Below are 18605 nucleotides of genomic sequence, written 5' to 3' on the forward strand. Positions count from 1 at the left end.
TCAGATAAAACAAACATTTTGAATATATTACCTTGAGCCCCTTTGAAATGGTGAAGGGATTTTACACTATTTTCTGAAAATGTATAGACTAAATAAATTGCTGATTAATCAAAAAATAATAAACAGATTCATCAATAATGAAAATGATTATTAGTTGCATCTTTGATTGCGTCAAATGAAATCTCTGATGAAGTCAAACGTAATCAGTTCAGACCTTTTTTCATTGTTCAAAGACAAGTTGGAGTTTTTATCTGCAGCGGCGATATCAGGTACCAATGGGTAAATATCTGTAGTTGTATATTTACAGGATGTTGTCACACGTCTTATCTGAAAGTGTATTTGTGCTTAATGTAGTCTTGCTGTTTTCTCCCCAGAGGGTCCGCCATGTTCCCTGATGCCTTAGAAGCAGTTGGGCGGGTGGAGGGCCTGCCACTCTCCTCCCCGCAACCACTACCAGAGCTAGAGGAAGAGGAAGCAGAGGCATCCCTGGAGAGGGGGCCAAAGAGACAAGGCCGCTACCGGCAAAGCCTGCAGCTTTTAAAGCCCTTCAGGATAACTCACAAGTAAACAAAATTGTATTTAAGTACATGTGGCGACTCTCTGACAGTGAGCCAGATAAAGGTGGACATAAAGACATGCAGACAGTTTTAGGCTGGCACACTGACAGGCAGATAGCCATTTAAAGACATACATAGACACAGAAATTCACATTTGTTGTGTTTACTGCCTGATGTGCTGACTGTTGGGGAGAAGCAGGAGGCCATGATAAGGGGTGGGAACTTATCCCCAAGCGACAGACAGCACAGTGTTTGAACGCATGCCAGCTGATAAACTGCCCCTAAAGTTTTTTTTTTTTTTTTTTGCTGCTCTCAGATTTCTGTGAAGAGCGTGCAAATTACTGTTCAAACACTGCGGGCATGACTCACCTTTCATTTACTCTGGCAAGCAAAGGCGCCGCTTCTTTCTTTGTGACCAGTGTTGGGCCTGTTACCCCAATGTAGCACCTCTGTGCATGCTCGCACTTTTAGACATCTCACCCACTTCCACATCATCTTCTCTATTCCAGGCACCAGCACCCAGTCGATAATGCCGGCCTCTTCTCATTTATGACTCTGCACTGGCTCTCCCCACTGGCACTGAAGGCCTACAAGGCGTCCAGCTTGTCTATAGAGGATGTGTGGGGACTGTCTTGCCATGAAGCCTCTGAAATCAACTGCCAAAGGTGAGGTAACTGTGTGAGGTTTGCCTGATGAAAGTGACCTGCGGTGTTCGGAAAACTCTTATTTAATGCTTAAACACAGTATTCCTAGAAAACTGCAGGTGGGATAAGACATAAAATGAAAAGGATTTGTCTAAAGGTGAGGTTATACCACATAGGAGTAGTTTGTGAGACACAGATACTTACTGACACTGTCCCATAGACTTTCATTGTTGTCCAAAAATTATTAAAAACACATAAATGTTTTTTCATTACCATGAACATGAGCAGTGTAATGTATTTTTATTCAAATACTCACTAGCACAACAACATGGCAACCAAAAAGAATCCCCTACAAATGCACTATTTACTCCTGTTTGAGTGATGTTTGCTAAAGAAATCTGTTATAGGAAATGGCTCAGTCTTTTTTATATTTGTGGCATGTTTTTAAAGATTTATGTCCAGTGAGGCTGAGAGCACCAGACAGGCTAGGGAAGGCCAAAAGTAACTGACAGACGTAGAGTAGAGTAGGGTTGGTTAGGAAAAGTACAGAATATTTCCAGTCTTATCACTTTTGTACAGTGCAAACAGCAGACTGCATGTGGCATCTCCCTTATGTGCTCAGACATCCAGAGATCAACTAGCACTCATATGCTGGAATTCTACCTCTTCCCAGGTTTTCATGTGAGCTTGTGCTAACTTGATGAAACTCTTTTGACACAGGTCTCCAACTAAACAGGGTCTTATTTGTACTAAATACTATAGTTACTTTAGTTCTTTGGTTACTATTGTACATACGTGGTGCACATTTCCTTACTAATTTGCAAATAAACAAATTACTGATTAACATGTAGTGAGCCCGGGATATCTTGGACACCTAGGCAGTTTCCTGCTTTGCCTGTTTGTTAATTCATCCCTGGTGGAAATTCATTGCTGTGCCACTGGAAGATTTTGTGTGCCTGCTAGTTTTCCATTGAATCAAAGTCAAAATGGTACTTAAGTTGTGTAAATTAGTCATGCTTTGTAATGTAGACATCCATTATGATACAACAAATGATCCATTCAATTGAAAATCCATGTTATTTGTACCTAGTGGTGCATGTTTTATCAGTGCGTATTCAGGTGAACTCATCTAAATCGTACTGCTTCACTCTCACACCGTAGAAACCTTCTTTGCTTTGCCTGCCATATGTGTGAGCAAAGGTGAATGTGAGGATAAACTCTGTCGAACATACTGAAAACAGGTGCATTCTCAGTATTACTCTGTAATTCCCTGCCATGTAAACAACTTTATAGATTTCTTTTGTATAATTGTATAGTGTGTCTACAGTTTGTGCAGTGAGACACCATTGATCCATCCAGTCTTTCTTTACCAAAGCAGGAACTGTGTGTTCTGATGGGAGACTACTAAGAATAGCAGGGATTAGAGATTACAGAGAGTTGGTGCCTGACTTGGGTGGTTATGTCATTAACTCCTCTACCTGCAATGCACTGTGTCTCCCAGTCACATTCATTAGCTGTCATTGACTGGAGCCACGCAGACCATGAGATAAAAGTCACTGTTTGCCTGCCAAAGCACATCTTGAGAAATACCTTGTAGTATTGTACGACTTCTATGACTGAACAATAAAGACTTACAATAATCTTATTAGAGGGCATTTTGGTTTTTTGCTTGCTGAAAAGAAAACCAAGGATTTTTTCATTTCTCACATGCTGTCGAGTCATGGTGCCATGACTCGACAATATTGGAGGGTGACCTTATGTGGAAGTTCACTCTTGTATCTGGTGACAACTGTGTGGGTTGTAAATGACCTGTTCTGTATAAAGGCACTGGCTCAGGGCCTGGAGGTTTAGTGTTGCTGCCGCTTTGTGTGTGTTAAAGAGCACATAGAAGGGAAGCGGCAAAGGAGCACAAAGCTATCACATTGGCACGGATGGGCGATGATGCAGAGTCGCTGCAGACGGGAGGTCTTTATTTTGCGTTTACATAGCAAGAACAGTTATGCAACCCCTGTTGCAAAGTAGAGACTATGGCGAGAGGGGGAATGGGAAAAGCACCCTGGGAGAGTTAACACTTGTTGGTGCTCAGTGAGGTGCGAACCTTGAACGCGGTGGCCAGCACACTCTTCAAACATCAGCTTTGTTTGCCATCTGGCAAACTGAGAGAGAATTGCTGTTAGGAACATTTGAGCCATGTTTAAAAGCAAATCTTTCTTCCTTTGAGTCCCACACTGTTGCCCTGGTGCTTCCATTTCCATTAATGTGTGTGACCACTCACACACTTAAAGCTCTGCTGTTTTATCGTGTGGATTTTAAATCTTTGAAATTACGAGGATGAAACCTATAAATACACTTTGGATATATAATATATAGTGTACTGATATTTACCATTGTGAAGGTACATGTTAATTAATTAGTTTGTTCTTTCAGTACATTGTTCACTGTTTCTTGATGGGTCCATTGACGGGATTTAGCAACACAAAATGTATTACTCACATTGAAGTCTCATTTCCTGTGACTCATGCTGTGCTCTATGCAGATATTAGTCCGCAATTAATTGTAATTTCTTAGATTCAACACCATTTGACTTCAACTAGTAATTATCAGGCTGTGTGAGAGTCTAGCTGGTTTAATGTTCTGTCTATCTCTGATACGTTTTTAATAAAGTCATTAGGGCTTAAATTACTTGCTGCAGCTGCTCTGCTGCTGCTTTATAGAGTCATTAACAATGATGCATTTGGCCAACAAGATATTTTACCCTCTTCAAGGGGTATTATACAGCAATAAAAGTACATTAGCTCATCTTTAACATGTTTGGTAGTGCCTTTCTCAGTCTATTTATGTAATGCATTTTTCGTGATTGTATATTGTAGGTCACCTTTAAATTATTATCAGCCTAGCTGCATTTATTATTCTTTTGTGATTTTAAACTTCCACGATTGCCTGCCAGACTGTTTGTAGCCCCATAGTGCTTTCGGGTAGTAAATACCAATGCATAACAATACATAAAGTATTCTTTCCACTTATGATAATTTTGCCCTTCAAAAAATGCCACCTTTTGCATACAGTTAATTGGTACTACAACAGCACTTTGCAGAGCATTCATGTGCGAGAGTTGTGCAACAGTCGAAAATGTGACCAATTATTTAGACTCATTATTCAGTAAATTATGTTCAATGACAATCTAATGATGTTTGTTTGAGCTTGTCATTATTCTGTGCTCTGGGTTTCTGGTTCCAGGCTTGAAACTTTGTGGCACGATGAGCTGAAAAGACGAGGGCGAGAGGGGGCATCCCTGTCAAGAGTGTTCTGGAGGTTCTGCCAAACCCGCATGCTGGTGGCAATCTTTTCCCTCCTCCTCACAATGGTGGCAGGCTTCGTTGGGCCCGTGAGTACCGTCCAAATCCTCCTTTCCCTTTATATTCCGCTGATTCGACTAATATGACTTTCAGCTTGGTCGCTGGCTTGTTGTCCGGGTGTATTTTCAAAAAAATCGCTTTATCCTGTTTCACGCTGGTCTGGAAATTTTGATGAAACCATACTGGGAGATTACAAAGCCTTAGATAGCGAAACCCATATTAATACCATAGATTAGCTGGTTTGTTCCCAGTCACGCTTTGGTTCAGAAATATGAGGCTTTTTGTCTGCCACACTTCTGGCAGATTGGATTTACCTCCAAAAATGCACATAGATGAGCATCAGACAACAGAGAGCTTCAAAGTGCAGATTTTTATAAACATTCCTTATCAGAAATTTTAAATAATCACCTTTAACTAAAGGGTAATTATGTTTGGAATTCCCAGTTTATGATATTACTGAGTCTGTCCTATTGTTCCTCATGCTCTAAGCTGTTTATTTTGATGTGATGTGCTACTACCCACAACTAATAGCATTAACTGGATTTAGTTCTTACACAATGACGCATGTGTCTCACATTCCTGGTTGATTTACTTTGTGCTCTTGCTGACAAATAAAGCTGTGTATATTCTCTCTGCAGTTTATCAATTTCCAATCACAAAATGTTATTGATCTTCTCATGTCATCCCCATCACTCCTTTAAATTGGCAGCTTGCTTATGTAGCCATTCTTTCCAGTTCTCTATGCTTATTTTACTCATATGATCTCTAATCTACTGATTTAAAATATTCTCTTTCATCTTCTTCTTATCTTCTTTTTTTCTTTTCCATTTGGTTGCCCTGCTTATCTCTATCTATGGCATTTCCTAAAACGTACCCTCCCCCTGTAATCTCCTTGTTATTTTTCTCCTCCTCCTCCTCCTGTCCCACTTTATCTCCTTCATGTTTTTACTTTTTGTCTGTGCTGTTTTCTGCTCATTTTTGTTATGGTACTATTTCTCTGCTGTTTCCTTTACGTACTTTCCCACCTTTTCCCCTTTCTCTCTGTTCGTCCCCAGGCTCTCCTCGTTCGAGCTCTGCTGGAGTATTCCCAGAGCTCACAGAGCTCGGTGCCATACGGCCTTTCTCTGGTAGCGGGTATCTTCCTCATGGAGTTGATGCGCTCCTGGTCTCAGGCACTCATGTGGGCCGTCAACTACCGCACTGCAGCACGCCTCCGTGGGGCAGCTCTTACATTTGCTTTCAACAAGATCCTTCGCCTACGCAGCACTAAAGACATCAGTCCAGGCGAGGTACGTCAAATAACCCTGGAGGGGACTCATCCAGAAATTAACTAAATCATCCTTCACTGCAGGGCACCGCATGCAGATGATTGAGATGGATTTAATTTCTGCTCTTACACCATTCCTGCTTAGATCTCGACAAATCCCACAGCCTGAGGGAGGGGAGGCTGTCTAAGATTAGTCATTACACAGCTTAAGAGGAATCATTGTCCAACATGTTAACGTGGGAATAAGGACAACTGTATTTGTAAAATTGCTTTTAGAGTCTTAGTCGTGAGGTTTCACTATGTCTTGTTTGAAATGATTTAGTTCATCGTAGATTTTTAATGTAATTTGTAATGTAAATCTCTGTCTCTCTACATAGCTGATCAACATCTGCTCCAGTGACGGCCAGCGCGTGTATGAAGCAGTGTCCATGGGCTGCCTGCTGGCCGGGGGGCCTGTGGTGGGAATACTGGGTGTGTCCTACACTACATACTTCCTGGGCCCCACTGCTCTACTGGGGTCAGCCATTTTCATCCTCTTCTACCCTGGCATGGTACGACTTTAGCTAGAACATCTGTAAAAGTAAGACAAAGGATAAAAAGCTTATTGAGTTCAAGTTCAGGGGCTTTTGCTGTTGTTACAAAGACGTAGGCAAAATACATGATTAATTTGTTACAGGCACACAAATCATAGTAGATTAATAACAACACACATACACAAAGACATACAGCTGTCTGTGTTTTAATATAGTGCAAACTGCTGTCAACAACAGAATGTAGTTTTATTTCAGACGTTTATAAAATTTACACCAAGTAATAGTCACACTCATTATAGCAGTAACAAGGAATTTAACACAACAGTTTCTAAAAGTTTAACAAAAGTTATGATCACGCATATTACAGCTGTGACAAGCAATTTAATTATAGAAATTTCTTAAAGTTTTACTAAAAGTTAATGACCAGAGATGATGCTTTATAGTTGACTCATTATTTTGTGACCCACAACTTTTTAATATTTAATTAGTAGAAGCCACGAGTACTCATCGTTTTTGAATCTTTACGTTAATTAAGGCTGTTGAAGAATACAACCAGCACTTTTTAAAAGCATCATAACTCCTTGGCTATCAATCTCCTGTCAACTTTGTAGATGTTATTTTCAAATTACACTCAGTCTAAGCCGGAGCCTGACAGCCGGAGAGCCTGGTATTGATGTGAAAGGCATTTATCACTCTGGTCCCCCGGACAGGCCTGCAGCACAGCTAATGTGATTGTGTCTGCTTTCATTTCCTCCCTTGCCACTTATTTCTCTTGTCATCATTTCCTCTGTTCCCGTCTGGACAGATGCTTGCATCGAGACTGACGGCGTATTTCCGCAAAAAGTGTGTGGTGGTGACTGACCGCCGCGTAAGGCTGATGAACGAGATCTTGGGCTGCATAAAGTTCATCAAGATGTACTGTTGGGAAGATGCCTTCGCACAGAATATTCGCAGTGAGTGGCTGTCATGTTCCCAAATGAATCAGCGATATCATAATACACTGTTCATTTCTTGTTTGTGATCAGGACCGGGTAGTTTTTCATGCTATTTAGTTTTTCATTAGGCTTTTTTCCCAACTCACCCAGAATAATGGGTCACCTCATTTTAACACCTGTCACTGATGCAAATTAGTAACTTAATGGTCAGTATATCACCTGAAATTAGACTTACCCTCTTAGTGAACTGGCAAAATAACCCTGACCCTAAATCCATTTTTATTAGCTTTCTTCGTTTAAGTCTTTCCCTGTAGCATCCTTTATAATCAAGGCCAGTTTGAATCCCTTGGCTTCAAGGTTAATTTGAAAGGTGTTTGGGGCCTTATGATACTTTGAATGACTGTCAGGGCTACTCTACTTATCCATGAATTAGCGATGGCCTTTTCTCTTGAGGCCCTTTCTGTAGGATGTGGATAAGGATAATTTTCCCCTTTTAATCATGCTCCAAATTAGCCAGGTGGGTCTAGTTTCCGCTGCTGTCCTTTGATTACCTATTATAATCATAATTAATTGCCATTCAACTTAATGGCCAATGAGTCTTAATAGTTACAATGTCATTCCCTTGAATTACTATTGTTGTTAAATTGATGATCACAGTGTTTTTGCCCCGGGCATGTGACTTTTGCTTTGTAATCCACGCGGAAACACACATAACATCCAAAGCAAATCCCATGGAGAATAACATACCAGGAGGAGGGAGTTCTTTTATTTCACGCACAGTGCTGCTAGGGCAGAATTAAAGATGCACAAGCTTTTTGTTCCAGTGTTTGCATCCAATGAACTGGGTGAACAAAGCAGCTAGCGTGTGCACTTGGGAGATACAACCATGGAGGAAGGGGTGAAGGATTTGGGCATTACACTTGGACAGTTATCAAGGTTCAGCAGGTTTTGTTTTGAAGCCCCTTTCATACCATGTATGGATGTGGGACCCATGTCCTCCCTCTTGTATCTATTTCTGTCCACCTGCTATGTGTGTTATGGTGTTTTGAATATGCACTGGAGAACCCTTTGGGAGTCATTCAACCCTCTATTTTCTCTCCCTATCTGCCTGTCTTTGCTTTTTTATAATTTTTCTCTCTCTAATCTCTTAACAGAGGTGCGATCAGAAGAGAGAGGGATACTAGAGAGAGCTGGGGTCATCCAGAGCCTCACAGTGGGTGTGGCTCCCATCGTTGTGGTGATAGCAAGCGCATGCACTTTTACCCTACATATGGCTTTGGGCTATGACCTTTCTGCAGCTGAGGTATTTGACTATGGGAACCTATAATCAATATGTTTACTGAATATTTACATTTTGAATTCCTCTGTCTTCACGGGAAACACAGTTTTGTGTGATTTAGCTAATTATATTCAAATTCTATTTCCTGGGGCGCCCCCGTGGTTTAGGGATTAAGACACCAACAATTCCTGGTTCGAATCACATTTTGCGATTAACTGTCTCCATCTCTACACATCCTACCCCAGGCTTTCACAGTAGTTGCAGTTTTCAACTCCATGACCTTTGCCCTGAAAGTTACACCATTGGCTGTGAGGGCACTGTCAGAGGGGGCTGTCGCAGTCAAAAGATTTCAGGTGAGAAATACTGACAAGTCTGTGAACCACCACTGTCACAGAGCCACTTAAACTGTTTTTACCCAACACAGAGATGGCTGGTCTGCATGTCATTTAAGTAACTAATTAAAATGTACATACACTTTATAAAGGTCAACATACTGAAGTACACCTAGGCTGCCTTCACACTGCAGGCCAAAGTGACCCAAATCAGTTTTGTGTTTTTTGCTCATATGTGACTCAGATCTGATTGTGAACAGCCCAAGTCACATTGAATCTGATCTTTTTCAGTTCGGATTTGGGCCACTTTCAGATGTGGTCCAAAACAGCTACAGGTTGGATTTTTTGACAGTCAAATCGGAATTTATGCGACTCTGAAATCACTATAGATCCACCGTCATCACAATTTTGCTCTAGAGGGAGCTGCGGTGAATGCAAACATGGAGGACGGCAGCGATGGAGTGTTATGAGTTTAGTTTTGGGTTATGTTTGTTTTGTATTCTTCCCTGTGTGTTTCTGGTTTTGCCATTGTTTCATGTGTCTATCTATTTGTCTCTGTTTCTCTCATTCCTTGTCCCTAGTTATTTATGTCTTGGGTCTTAGTCCTGCATTTTAGTTCTTTGCCTCAGTTCTTAGTTCTGTTTTTTAGTTCAGGTTAATGTTATTCCTGATCTGTGTATTTCTGTGTTTCATTATTTGATCTTGTCTTAAGGGTTGTAGCTTAGTTTATTCTGTTTATCTGCATGTTTGGTACCTGTTCGAGTCCTATGTCTCAATGTTTAAGTGTACTCCTGTCCCCTGTTTGGTCCGGTCTCAGTCCATGCTCTGATTTTGCAGTCTTTCCGTATTTTGTGTTTTACTTTGGTAAAACACAAAATATGGAAATATGAAAAAGGTTGTCCTGGTGTGTTCCCATGCATTTTACTTCCTGTTTTATTTTGTAATCTTCCGTGCCTGGTGGTGTTGTCTAACTTTGCTTCCTGTTCTGTTCTCCTTGATGTGATCCACCTGCTTTATGTTCCTGCCTACTATTATGAGTACGCCTTCAGTTAATTAAATATTGAACTGAACCTGCTCAGCTCTTGTGTCCTGCGTTTGGGTCCTCAACCTTGCTCACACACACTGCAAAACCCTGACATGGAGGTTGTCAGTGGACTCTCTTTGTCCTCGTCCTCGTTATCATTTGCTCACGAATTCCCTTTCTTCCACTTGAAATCAACTTAAAAATAAAACCATAGACGCTAACGTGTGTGGCCCCCGTGTTTACTTTCACACAACAGCGTGCTGCATGTGACATCGTGTTATTCTTTTGCGTGTATGGGTCACTTTCAGGCCGTGGCCAGTTCACACTAGAGTCTGATATGGGCCACATTTAAAAAATAATGTGTACATTCAATCAAAAAAATTGGATCTGGCCAATAAATTGGAATTGAGCATTAAGGCCTGCAGTGTGAACATAGTTTTAACGACTGTGGATACAGTATGTCAATGGGTAAGTAAATTATACCATGACAATCAACAGGTGCTCCTGTTGATGTTAAAAACACCCATCAACACCACATACTGACATTTTTGACATTCTGTATTCCAAACACATGGTAAAAGTTGCATGTTAGTGAGAGATGGTTTCACAGAGTCAACTAAGTTTAAGTAAGCAAGCATTTCTGCCACAGATGCACAAAAAGGCTTGAGGCATTCTGTATTTTGGACATTGAGTATGTTACCAAGTTACCCATTGTGTCTGTCTTTACAGAGGCTGTTTATGATGGATGACAGAGAAGTTGTTTTGGTCAAGATGGAGGATCCAAGCAATGCAGTGGAATTTCTGGACACCACATTGGCTTGGGAAAAGGCACGCTCTCCGGCTGCAAAACCTAACCCGCCTCACAAGAAGCAAGGAGGGATGAAGCGCCTGCTGCGCAGGGAGAAGCTTAGCCTGTACATTTCGACAGAAGACAGCAAAGAGAACAAGGAAGGTCCCAATGCACAAAGTCTCCTCACAAATATGGAGCAGGAGAGTCCACAAAGCACCATCTCCTCCACTCAAAGCATACGACCTCCACTGCACAAGACCCTGCACCGCATTGACCTACGCATTAAGAAGGTAAGCGCATACATGGAGTGGATTAAGGACAATTTTATTGAAGGAATTGGATAAAACTTTGCCTGTCTCATGTAATTCCCACAATGCCACTGTTTTTCTCCCTTTCTAGGGTTCACTGGTTGGAATCTGTGGAGGTGTCGGTAGTGGAAAAACCTCTCTTCTGACTGCTCTACTTGGACAGGTGAGATTCAACGGGATTGCTCATTTGTAGCTTCTTTTTCAGGCAGCACAGACATGAGCAACAAGGATAGCGTTAGTGTTTTTGAACCTTTTATTCACACAATGCCAAACAACAGCCCACAATTTGAAAAGGAATCGTATCAAGTGTTCTATCTTCTTCAAACCTTCTGTTTTTGTGTTGCAGATGACCCTGTTAGAAGGTAACATAGCTGCCAGTGGTGGCTTCGCTTATGTGTCACAACAAGCCTGGATCCTCAATGACTCACTGAAGGAGAACATCCTGTTTGGAAACGAGTATGACCAAGAAAAGTAAGGTCAACTGCTGTATACTGCAGAACAAAAGCAATAAAGGTTGAAATTTATCCCTAATTTAACACATTTCCTCATTGTTTCCTCCTCAGATATAATGCTGTTATGGAAGCCTGCTGTCTTCTTCCAGATCTTGCAGAGCTGCCATATGGAGACATGACTGAGGTATCCGTAGTAGATCTGCTTTTCAGTGATGATTTAAAAAAAAAAAAAAAGTGTCTTTACACACTGACATGTTTTGTCCTCTTTCTAGATTGGAGAGAGAGGTGCCAACCTGAGTGGAGGGCAGCGTCAGAGAGTGAGCCTGGCACGTGCCCTCTATAGTGAACGGCCCATACTTCTCCTGGATGATCCTCTCAGCGCTATTGATGCTTGCGTGGGTTCCCATGTCTTCCAAAAAGCTATCAAGGGTGTTGCCAAAGACAAGACGGTGCTCTTTGTAACACACCAGCTGCAGGTGAGGGACCATCTATAAATTTCAAATGAAGCAAATTTTCCTTCAGAATCCGTGATAAACGTTTTTGCTTCTTTAAAGACCAGAAGGGAGTAGTTCAAAAAACAACCTTGATTAGCTGATTAAAGTCTGCAACATAAAATCCTTGCTTTTTACCTATGTTTTTTAATCTTTTTATTTTTTAGTATCTCTCTGAGTGTGACAACGTTGTTGTGATGAAGGACGGGCAGATTGCCGAGCAGGGGACCCATGCTCAGCTAATGGGTAAAGAGCATGACTATGCCACCCTATTCAACAGCATGCAACAGGAGGTAAGGCCAGGGGCACATGAGGCACCAGGCCAGCTCTTTTGAATTAGGCATCTTTGCCCCCACTGCACAATAACACTGAACATTACAAGCTGAATAATTCATAAGGCCAGAAAGGAAGGCCCAATAGCTGGGAAATGTTAATACATACATGGCGTTTCATTATTTATGCATGCATTGATTTACTGGTGAGCTGCTAAAGACCCTGTCACTGATATCTCTGTTTAAATGACTTGCAGGGTGGTGGTGTTACTGTTGTTGTGATTTGTGGCAGTGGCATGTTTTAAAACTCATTTCTTTTGTCTGCCTTTTTATCTCCTAGAATCTGGTGAAAGCAAATTTAAAAAGCAAACAGCAGAAGGCGTGTGCAAAAAAGGCTGACAGTGTTGTTGATGTTGTAAAGATCGGACCAAAGGTAGAGAACATGAAGGGAGGTGAGAGACCCTGTCACTTTTAATGCTCCACATGTAGAAAGAATGCTAAATGCTTATTTTCCTTGAGTATGGTTCACACATAACTTCTTCCTTGCTTGCTCTCTTGCATCTTTTATTCAGAGCAACTGATGAAAGCTGAAGAGAAGGGCTCTGGTGCAGTCGCCTGGTCTGTGTATGGTGCCTACATCAAAGCAGCAGGAGGTCCAATAGTCTTCATCATCAATGTCTTCTTCTTCCTCTCCACCACAGGCAGCATAGCCTTCAGTAATTGGTGGCTGAGCTACTGGATCAGACAGGGCAGTGGGGTGAGTTTGGAGACAGTCCTGCTTTACAATAATAGATACCTCTTTTTGCTGTGTATTTGGCTCCCAATGGAAAAATAACTACTTTTCTTCAGTGAGCTGTGGTAGCCGGCTGAGCATTAATCTGAATGTGCATGATTAAAAAAGTAACGGCACCATGGTAAACTTAATTAAAAACAAGCACTAGCATAGAGAAAACAGATGTGCAGCAAAGCAGTGGTGGCTGCTGTTGAGAAATGTGCTTAGAATAGTAAACATCATTGAACTGACTGATTTTCATGTACTTTTTGTATGCCAAAGTGTGCTTTTCTCAATTTCATTAGAGGCAAAAGTTCTGCATGGGGGGGAAATGTGATTTCTCTTCTCAGTCTTTGTAATTTGTTGCTCCATCTGCCCTCAGAACACATCATTAATCTTGGTGAATGAAACGATGGCTAGCAACAGCATGAGACTCAACCCTCACATTCAGTATTATTCAACTGTTTACATCGTATCCATGGGAGCTGCTTTATTGCTGAAGACAATGCGAGGGCTGGTGTTTGTGAAGGTAAGCTTCCCCCAACGCTTTCCTCAGAGACGCCCCCTCCTTCTGTCACACACTTTGTCCTCTTAATCACTGGTGAACTTTAAAACGATATTGGTGTTTGAAAGGAATATGAAACGGTTATGTATTAGTGCTGTACAGTAAAGCATTGCTCGCCCCTAATTGTCTTTATTGTCATTTGTTCATGCTCTCATGATTCCAGAGCTATAATTGAAAATGCCTGTGGGCCAAATCCATTTATCTGTCCACTACCATGTCTCACAGCTTTCAGCGACAGCGTGTGTGTGTGCATGTCTGTGAGTGCAAGAGAGACAAAGAGGCAGAGAGAAAGGGAGGATGTGTGTGCGTGCATGTCAGTGCCCCTTCGGGTATGCGTCCTCGTTTTCAAGCTAACCCATCCTGACACTGCATTGCAGAGGTTAGGTCCCCACGTTAATGTGTGCCACTTGAAATTGCTAATTTTTCAAAGATGGCTAATCTTTTTTCATTTTTTTACCCCTAGCTGTGATGAGATCTTAGGGAGTGTTGAATATTCCATTAATAGAATTAATTTGTTCTCTGCTGCCACATATAATTTCTGTCCAATTGGTGAAATGTCTTTTGCTCATTAGGTCATGACCTTTATGTCAGCCTTCCAGAAACTAATTATAAATGAAGATTTGACAGCTTGCCTTGGGCGAGACAAAAAATAACTACCCACAACTGTGCACATGCCTAGCATATGGTGAGGTAGCATTTGTAACTCTGAAGACGACATATGATTGCCACTGAATTTATCCATTGTGTGTTTTTGTGTTTGAGGCTGAGCACATTGACAGATGATTTCCTTCCAACTGTCTATTTATCCAAGCCCTGATTCCTTCCGTATGTTTCTTAAAGTTGTTTGTTTACACGTGTCAGGTCTCATGTTCAAACACGGCTGTTGTTTGTGTTGACAGTGCACGGTGAAGGCTGCCTCCACGCTCCACGACAAGCTGTTCCACCGGCTCCTCCTCAGCCCCATGCACTTTTTTGATACAACACCTCTGGGCCGTATCCTGACCCGCTTCTCCAGGGACATGGATGAGGGTGAGGCTTGATTTGTCTTGACTGGGAACTTTCCCCCCCCAAGAGAGCTCTCAGTCAGTGAAGTCACCCTGGTTGACAAGGTGCCAAGACACAGTGTTCACTCTGAGTATTTTGCCTAGCAAGTGGCTTATTGTTATCCACTTCACTGATGTCTTTGCTTGATGTGGTGGTTTTTTTTTTTTAGTTGGTTTTGTTTCCAAGCATAACATTTCTGCAGACCCCGTTATGTCTTTTGTTTAAAAAAAAAGACACTTAGGGGGACACAAACAAAAAGATTTCTTCACATGTAGAGATTGATCCAACTCTGCACAGTGTGTCTGAGTATATTCTATCTCCTCTCCAAAGTTGATGTGCGTCTCACCATGCAAGCTGAAATGCTGCTGCAGAACCTGACCCTGGTGCTGTTTTGCTTGGGAATGGTGGGCATTGTCTTCCCCTGGTTCCTGATCTCCATCTTGCCCCTGGGAGCCTTTCTTTGCATTGTCAACCGTGTCTCCAGGTCAGACTCTCATCGCTCCTGATGTCATGCTGTTATCATTGCTATTGGCATTGAACCTGAGATTCACACAGGTTGTTTTTTACATTACACTTCATCTCCCTGCAAGTAATCTTAGCAGTGTTACCTGTAACAAGTGATTAACAAGCAACTAGTGCTCAAATTACTTTAAATGGCAACTAGTAACTTACAGCTGCATGAATTGACAAAAAACTACCATATAAGCTTAAAGATACGCACTGGCTTATAAAGTTAATAGTGCTAATGTGTCAGCAAACAATTGCCAGCAAACAGAGCGATATTTGCATAGTGCTTTCTTTAACAGGATTTTAGCATAATACTGTACATACATTCAAGTATTTCCACAGTCTGTCTTAGAGGTATGAGTGATTATTGTCTTTAATGTTTCTTTTTTTACAACGAGACATTTGATTAAATGTTATACCAAACAAGTGTCTTGCACAAAAATGCTGCCAGGTAAATAACAATGAAAGTGCAGTGATCGGCAAATGTGTGCAGTGTTATCAGTCATTGATTTAATTTTCGACAGCTTGTGCTCTGTGGTAAATGTTGCAAGAGCGCCCTGGATGATCTGATGACTCTGGTTTAGACATTATTTACGGTTTTGCAGCAATACAAGTGAATCCACTAAGGAAAACAACAACACGCTGGTATCATGGGAAACAACCACAATATTTTGTTATTTCCTCTATCTCAGATAAAGAAGAACATGACTCTCAGTGTGATTGTTGTGCTGGTGTAGATCAGAAAATACAAAAACAAAATACACGGATGTTCCAAATGCCATTAGAGATATAAACGGTGAATGTGATTAGTAGCTTTACAATGTATAAAAGGTCCAGTGTGTAAGATTAAAGAGTATCTATTGTCAGAAATGGAATATAATATTCATAAGTATGTTTTCATTATGTATCACCTGAAAATAAAAATCATTGTTACCTTAGAAAGGGCCCTTTATATCTGCTGAGGGAGTGGGTCCAAACCAAACACTGACTTTCAAGTTTCACGGACACAGTAGTTTCTCCTTGACGCTTGCTAGGCCACTAAATCCTGCATATACACTGCATATAACATGTATGCTTTGTTATTTGAAAACATACTTGTCTGGCAAAGATGAGTTTTTGGGGGGGAATTTTAATGATAGCAATTGCTTGATAGATTTACTGCTGAGCTGCCTGCCTGCTCACAAATCACACTCCCCTCCCTTCGCTCCCCTTCTGTGGATATGAATCACTTGATATCTTATCCCCACATAAACCGGAATTCTTGATTCTTTTAATCAGATCTGTTACCAGTTTGTCTCCTGAGGGATCAATTTAATTACAAAATATCTTCATTAATCTTTTAAGAAACACTTGATTGTAGGCAATGCAAGTGGAATTAATGTTGAACTTTGATCGAGTATTAAGCACACAAGAACCAAGAGGAAGAGAGGATTCCCAACTGGTCCAAAAGGCAGTGATCACCCTCTGCAACACTGCAAAAGGGTGAAATACTGTATCCTACAAAGTAATGACATCCCAGGATATGTATGGATGTTACATGAAACTGGGTCTCCCATCAAAATTACCCACTTCTAAAGCAGCCTTTATTGAATTCTGAAATGAAAATGCCCAGGGCATAAACATGTTTGTCTGGATCACAGGCTGGAAGCGAAAGTGTCATGTTCTTCCCCTCTCTCTTCTGGGCTTTTATGAGAAATGATTCATAGGAGACTTGAAATTCGCATGCACCATGCATTCTGTCTTGGTGTCTAAAAGTAGAAAGACACCGCGCCTCTGTCAATAAACCTCTCTCCCTCACATTAGCACGTGGGAGTCTGGTGTCTCTCTGGCTGCCGATTGTATGGCCGTCTGTGTGCGGTGGTGCTCAAAAGATTGCACATGCGTCAGATGGTGGGAAACGGCCGGAGCTTTGTCAGGAAAATGCTCGCTGCGTCTCGGACCATATCCCTCTCTGTCCACCGTGTCATCATTACCTGTCTGCCACACAACTGCATCATTAGAGCTGATGCATTTTCCATTCCTCCATTCCATTCCTAGTGGGCTCATTGTTGGAGTAAAGTGGTGTTCATGATGTTTTCCAATTTAACATAATTTATTTGAAAGATTTGCTCCTCACATGCCGGTCCCTATTTGCACACAATACCCTGCCATTTTCATTTAAATGAGGCAAACCTGAGTGGAGCCTTTCCAATTCTGCAGTTCTGCAGACTTTCCTAATTAGGATTTTCACAACCATTTAGGGTTAAAAATCAAAACAAACTTTCTGGACATAGTTTGTGTCTGCTTGTAAATGAGAATGACTATTTTAAGACATTATAACTTTCAGTCACTCATCAAAATACAGATCAATGTGAAAAAAAATAAATTGCTTGGTAAATTATTGGACAAAATGTAATTTATGAGTAATAGACAGTACAAGTCCAAATTATATTAGCATTTAACCCTTTTTAATTGCATATTTACAACATATTTATATTATATATATATATTATATAATTATTAATGTAGATTAAATTACTACAGTAGGAAGCTAAATGTAAAATATTACCTATCCCTGTTTCCAGGGTTCTTATTCGCGAGCTGAAGCGCCTCGAGAACATCAGCCAATCACCATTCACCTCTCATATCACCAGCAGTCTTCAGGGACTCTCCACAATCCACGCCTATGGCAGAGGGCACGACTTCCTCCAAAGGTTTGTATAATGGTGTCTGTCAGAGATGGAGATCATTCAACTTTAATTTCATCCTATCATATTTTTTCTGGTTTACTCCTAGGTTAGTAAATATACCAAACCTCATTCCAGGAAATTTCCCCTCAGCAAGCATGGGAGGATAGAGAGTTCTGCTTGCTTTTGCACTGGCTGAAATGGGTTTATCTCTCTTTTTTCAGATATCAGGAATTACTGGACACCAACCAGGCCTCCAACTACCTCTTCAGTTGCGCTATGCGTTGGCTGGCTGTCCGCCTGGACCTTATCAGCATCTCTCTTATCACTGCTGTAGCACTTCTCATTGTCTTCATGCACAATCAGATACCTCCAGCCTATGCAGGCCTGGCCATATCATACGTAGTGCAGGTTTGTAAACAAACGCATGCAGTAACACAGAACATGTGGAGAAACTGTAGTCTAAAAGGCTGGAAAGAGGGTAATTTGAAGCTACATAAAGCCTCTTGTTTCCAGCAGTGTTTTTAGGGTTTACTTTTGTTTAAACATGTGGCATTTATTTAAGGGAGTTGGTTGTTATCATTGCCTTATCTTTCTGACCAATTGTTTGCATATCAATTTTAGCTAAAACCTGTCTGCACTTATTTAAACTACCTTCTTGATAAATAAAACATCAAGCTGGACAGTGTAACTTTTCAGACCATTTTAGCTAAAGATTCGACCTCACTCATTCTCCTTTTTGGAGGAGGATATATATCCACAGCCTGTCTCAGGGGAATGTTTGCTTTCTCATTGTTAAACTGTCCAATGT

General features: G+C 41.2%; 1 protein-coding gene across 3 annotated transcripts in view; it reads left to right on the plus strand.

Moving 5' to 3' along the window:
- wu:fb13g09 (ATP-binding cassette sub-family C member 5) overlaps positions 1–18605 on the plus strand; it is a 38729-nt gene that overhangs the window by 14959 nt on the left and 5165 nt on the right. For all 3 annotated transcript variants that reach the window (XM_046041935.1, XM_046041934.1, XM_046041933.1), the window contains 21 exons: positions 375–563; positions 1067–1222; positions 4439–4586; positions 5613–5846; positions 6202–6375; positions 7163–7310; positions 8447–8595; positions 8817–8924; positions 10657–11007; positions 11117–11188; positions 11372–11496; positions 11589–11661; positions 11750–11953; positions 12136–12261; positions 12581–12692; positions 12813–12997; positions 13395–13541; positions 14477–14606; positions 14952–15105; positions 17693–17821; positions 18019–18205. In XM_046041935.1, the coding sequence (XP_045897891.1) occupies positions 385–563; positions 1067–1222; positions 4439–4586; positions 5613–5846; positions 6202–6375; positions 7163–7310; positions 8447–8595; positions 8817–8924; positions 10657–11007; positions 11117–11188; positions 11372–11496; positions 11589–11661; positions 11750–11953; positions 12136–12261; positions 12581–12692; positions 12813–12997; positions 13395–13541; positions 14477–14606; positions 14952–15105; positions 17693–17821; positions 18019–18205 (3291 nt within the window). In that variant the 5' untranslated portion in view covers positions 375–384. The remainder of the gene's footprint in view (positions 1–374; positions 564–1066; positions 1223–4438; positions 4587–5612; positions 5847–6201; positions 6376–7162; positions 7311–8446; positions 8596–8816; positions 8925–10656; positions 11008–11116; positions 11189–11371; positions 11497–11588; positions 11662–11749; positions 11954–12135; positions 12262–12580; positions 12693–12812; positions 12998–13394; positions 13542–14476; positions 14607–14951; positions 15106–17692; positions 17822–18018; positions 18206–18605) is intronic.

Source organism: Micropterus dolomieu, unplaced genomic scaffold (assembly GCF_021292245.1).
Source record: "Micropterus dolomieu isolate WLL.071019.BEF.003 ecotype Adirondacks unplaced genomic scaffold, ASM2129224v1 contig_9655, whole genome shotgun sequence".
Classification (NCBI taxonomy): domain Eukaryota; kingdom Metazoa; phylum Chordata; class Actinopteri; order Centrarchiformes; family Centrarchidae; genus Micropterus; species Micropterus dolomieu.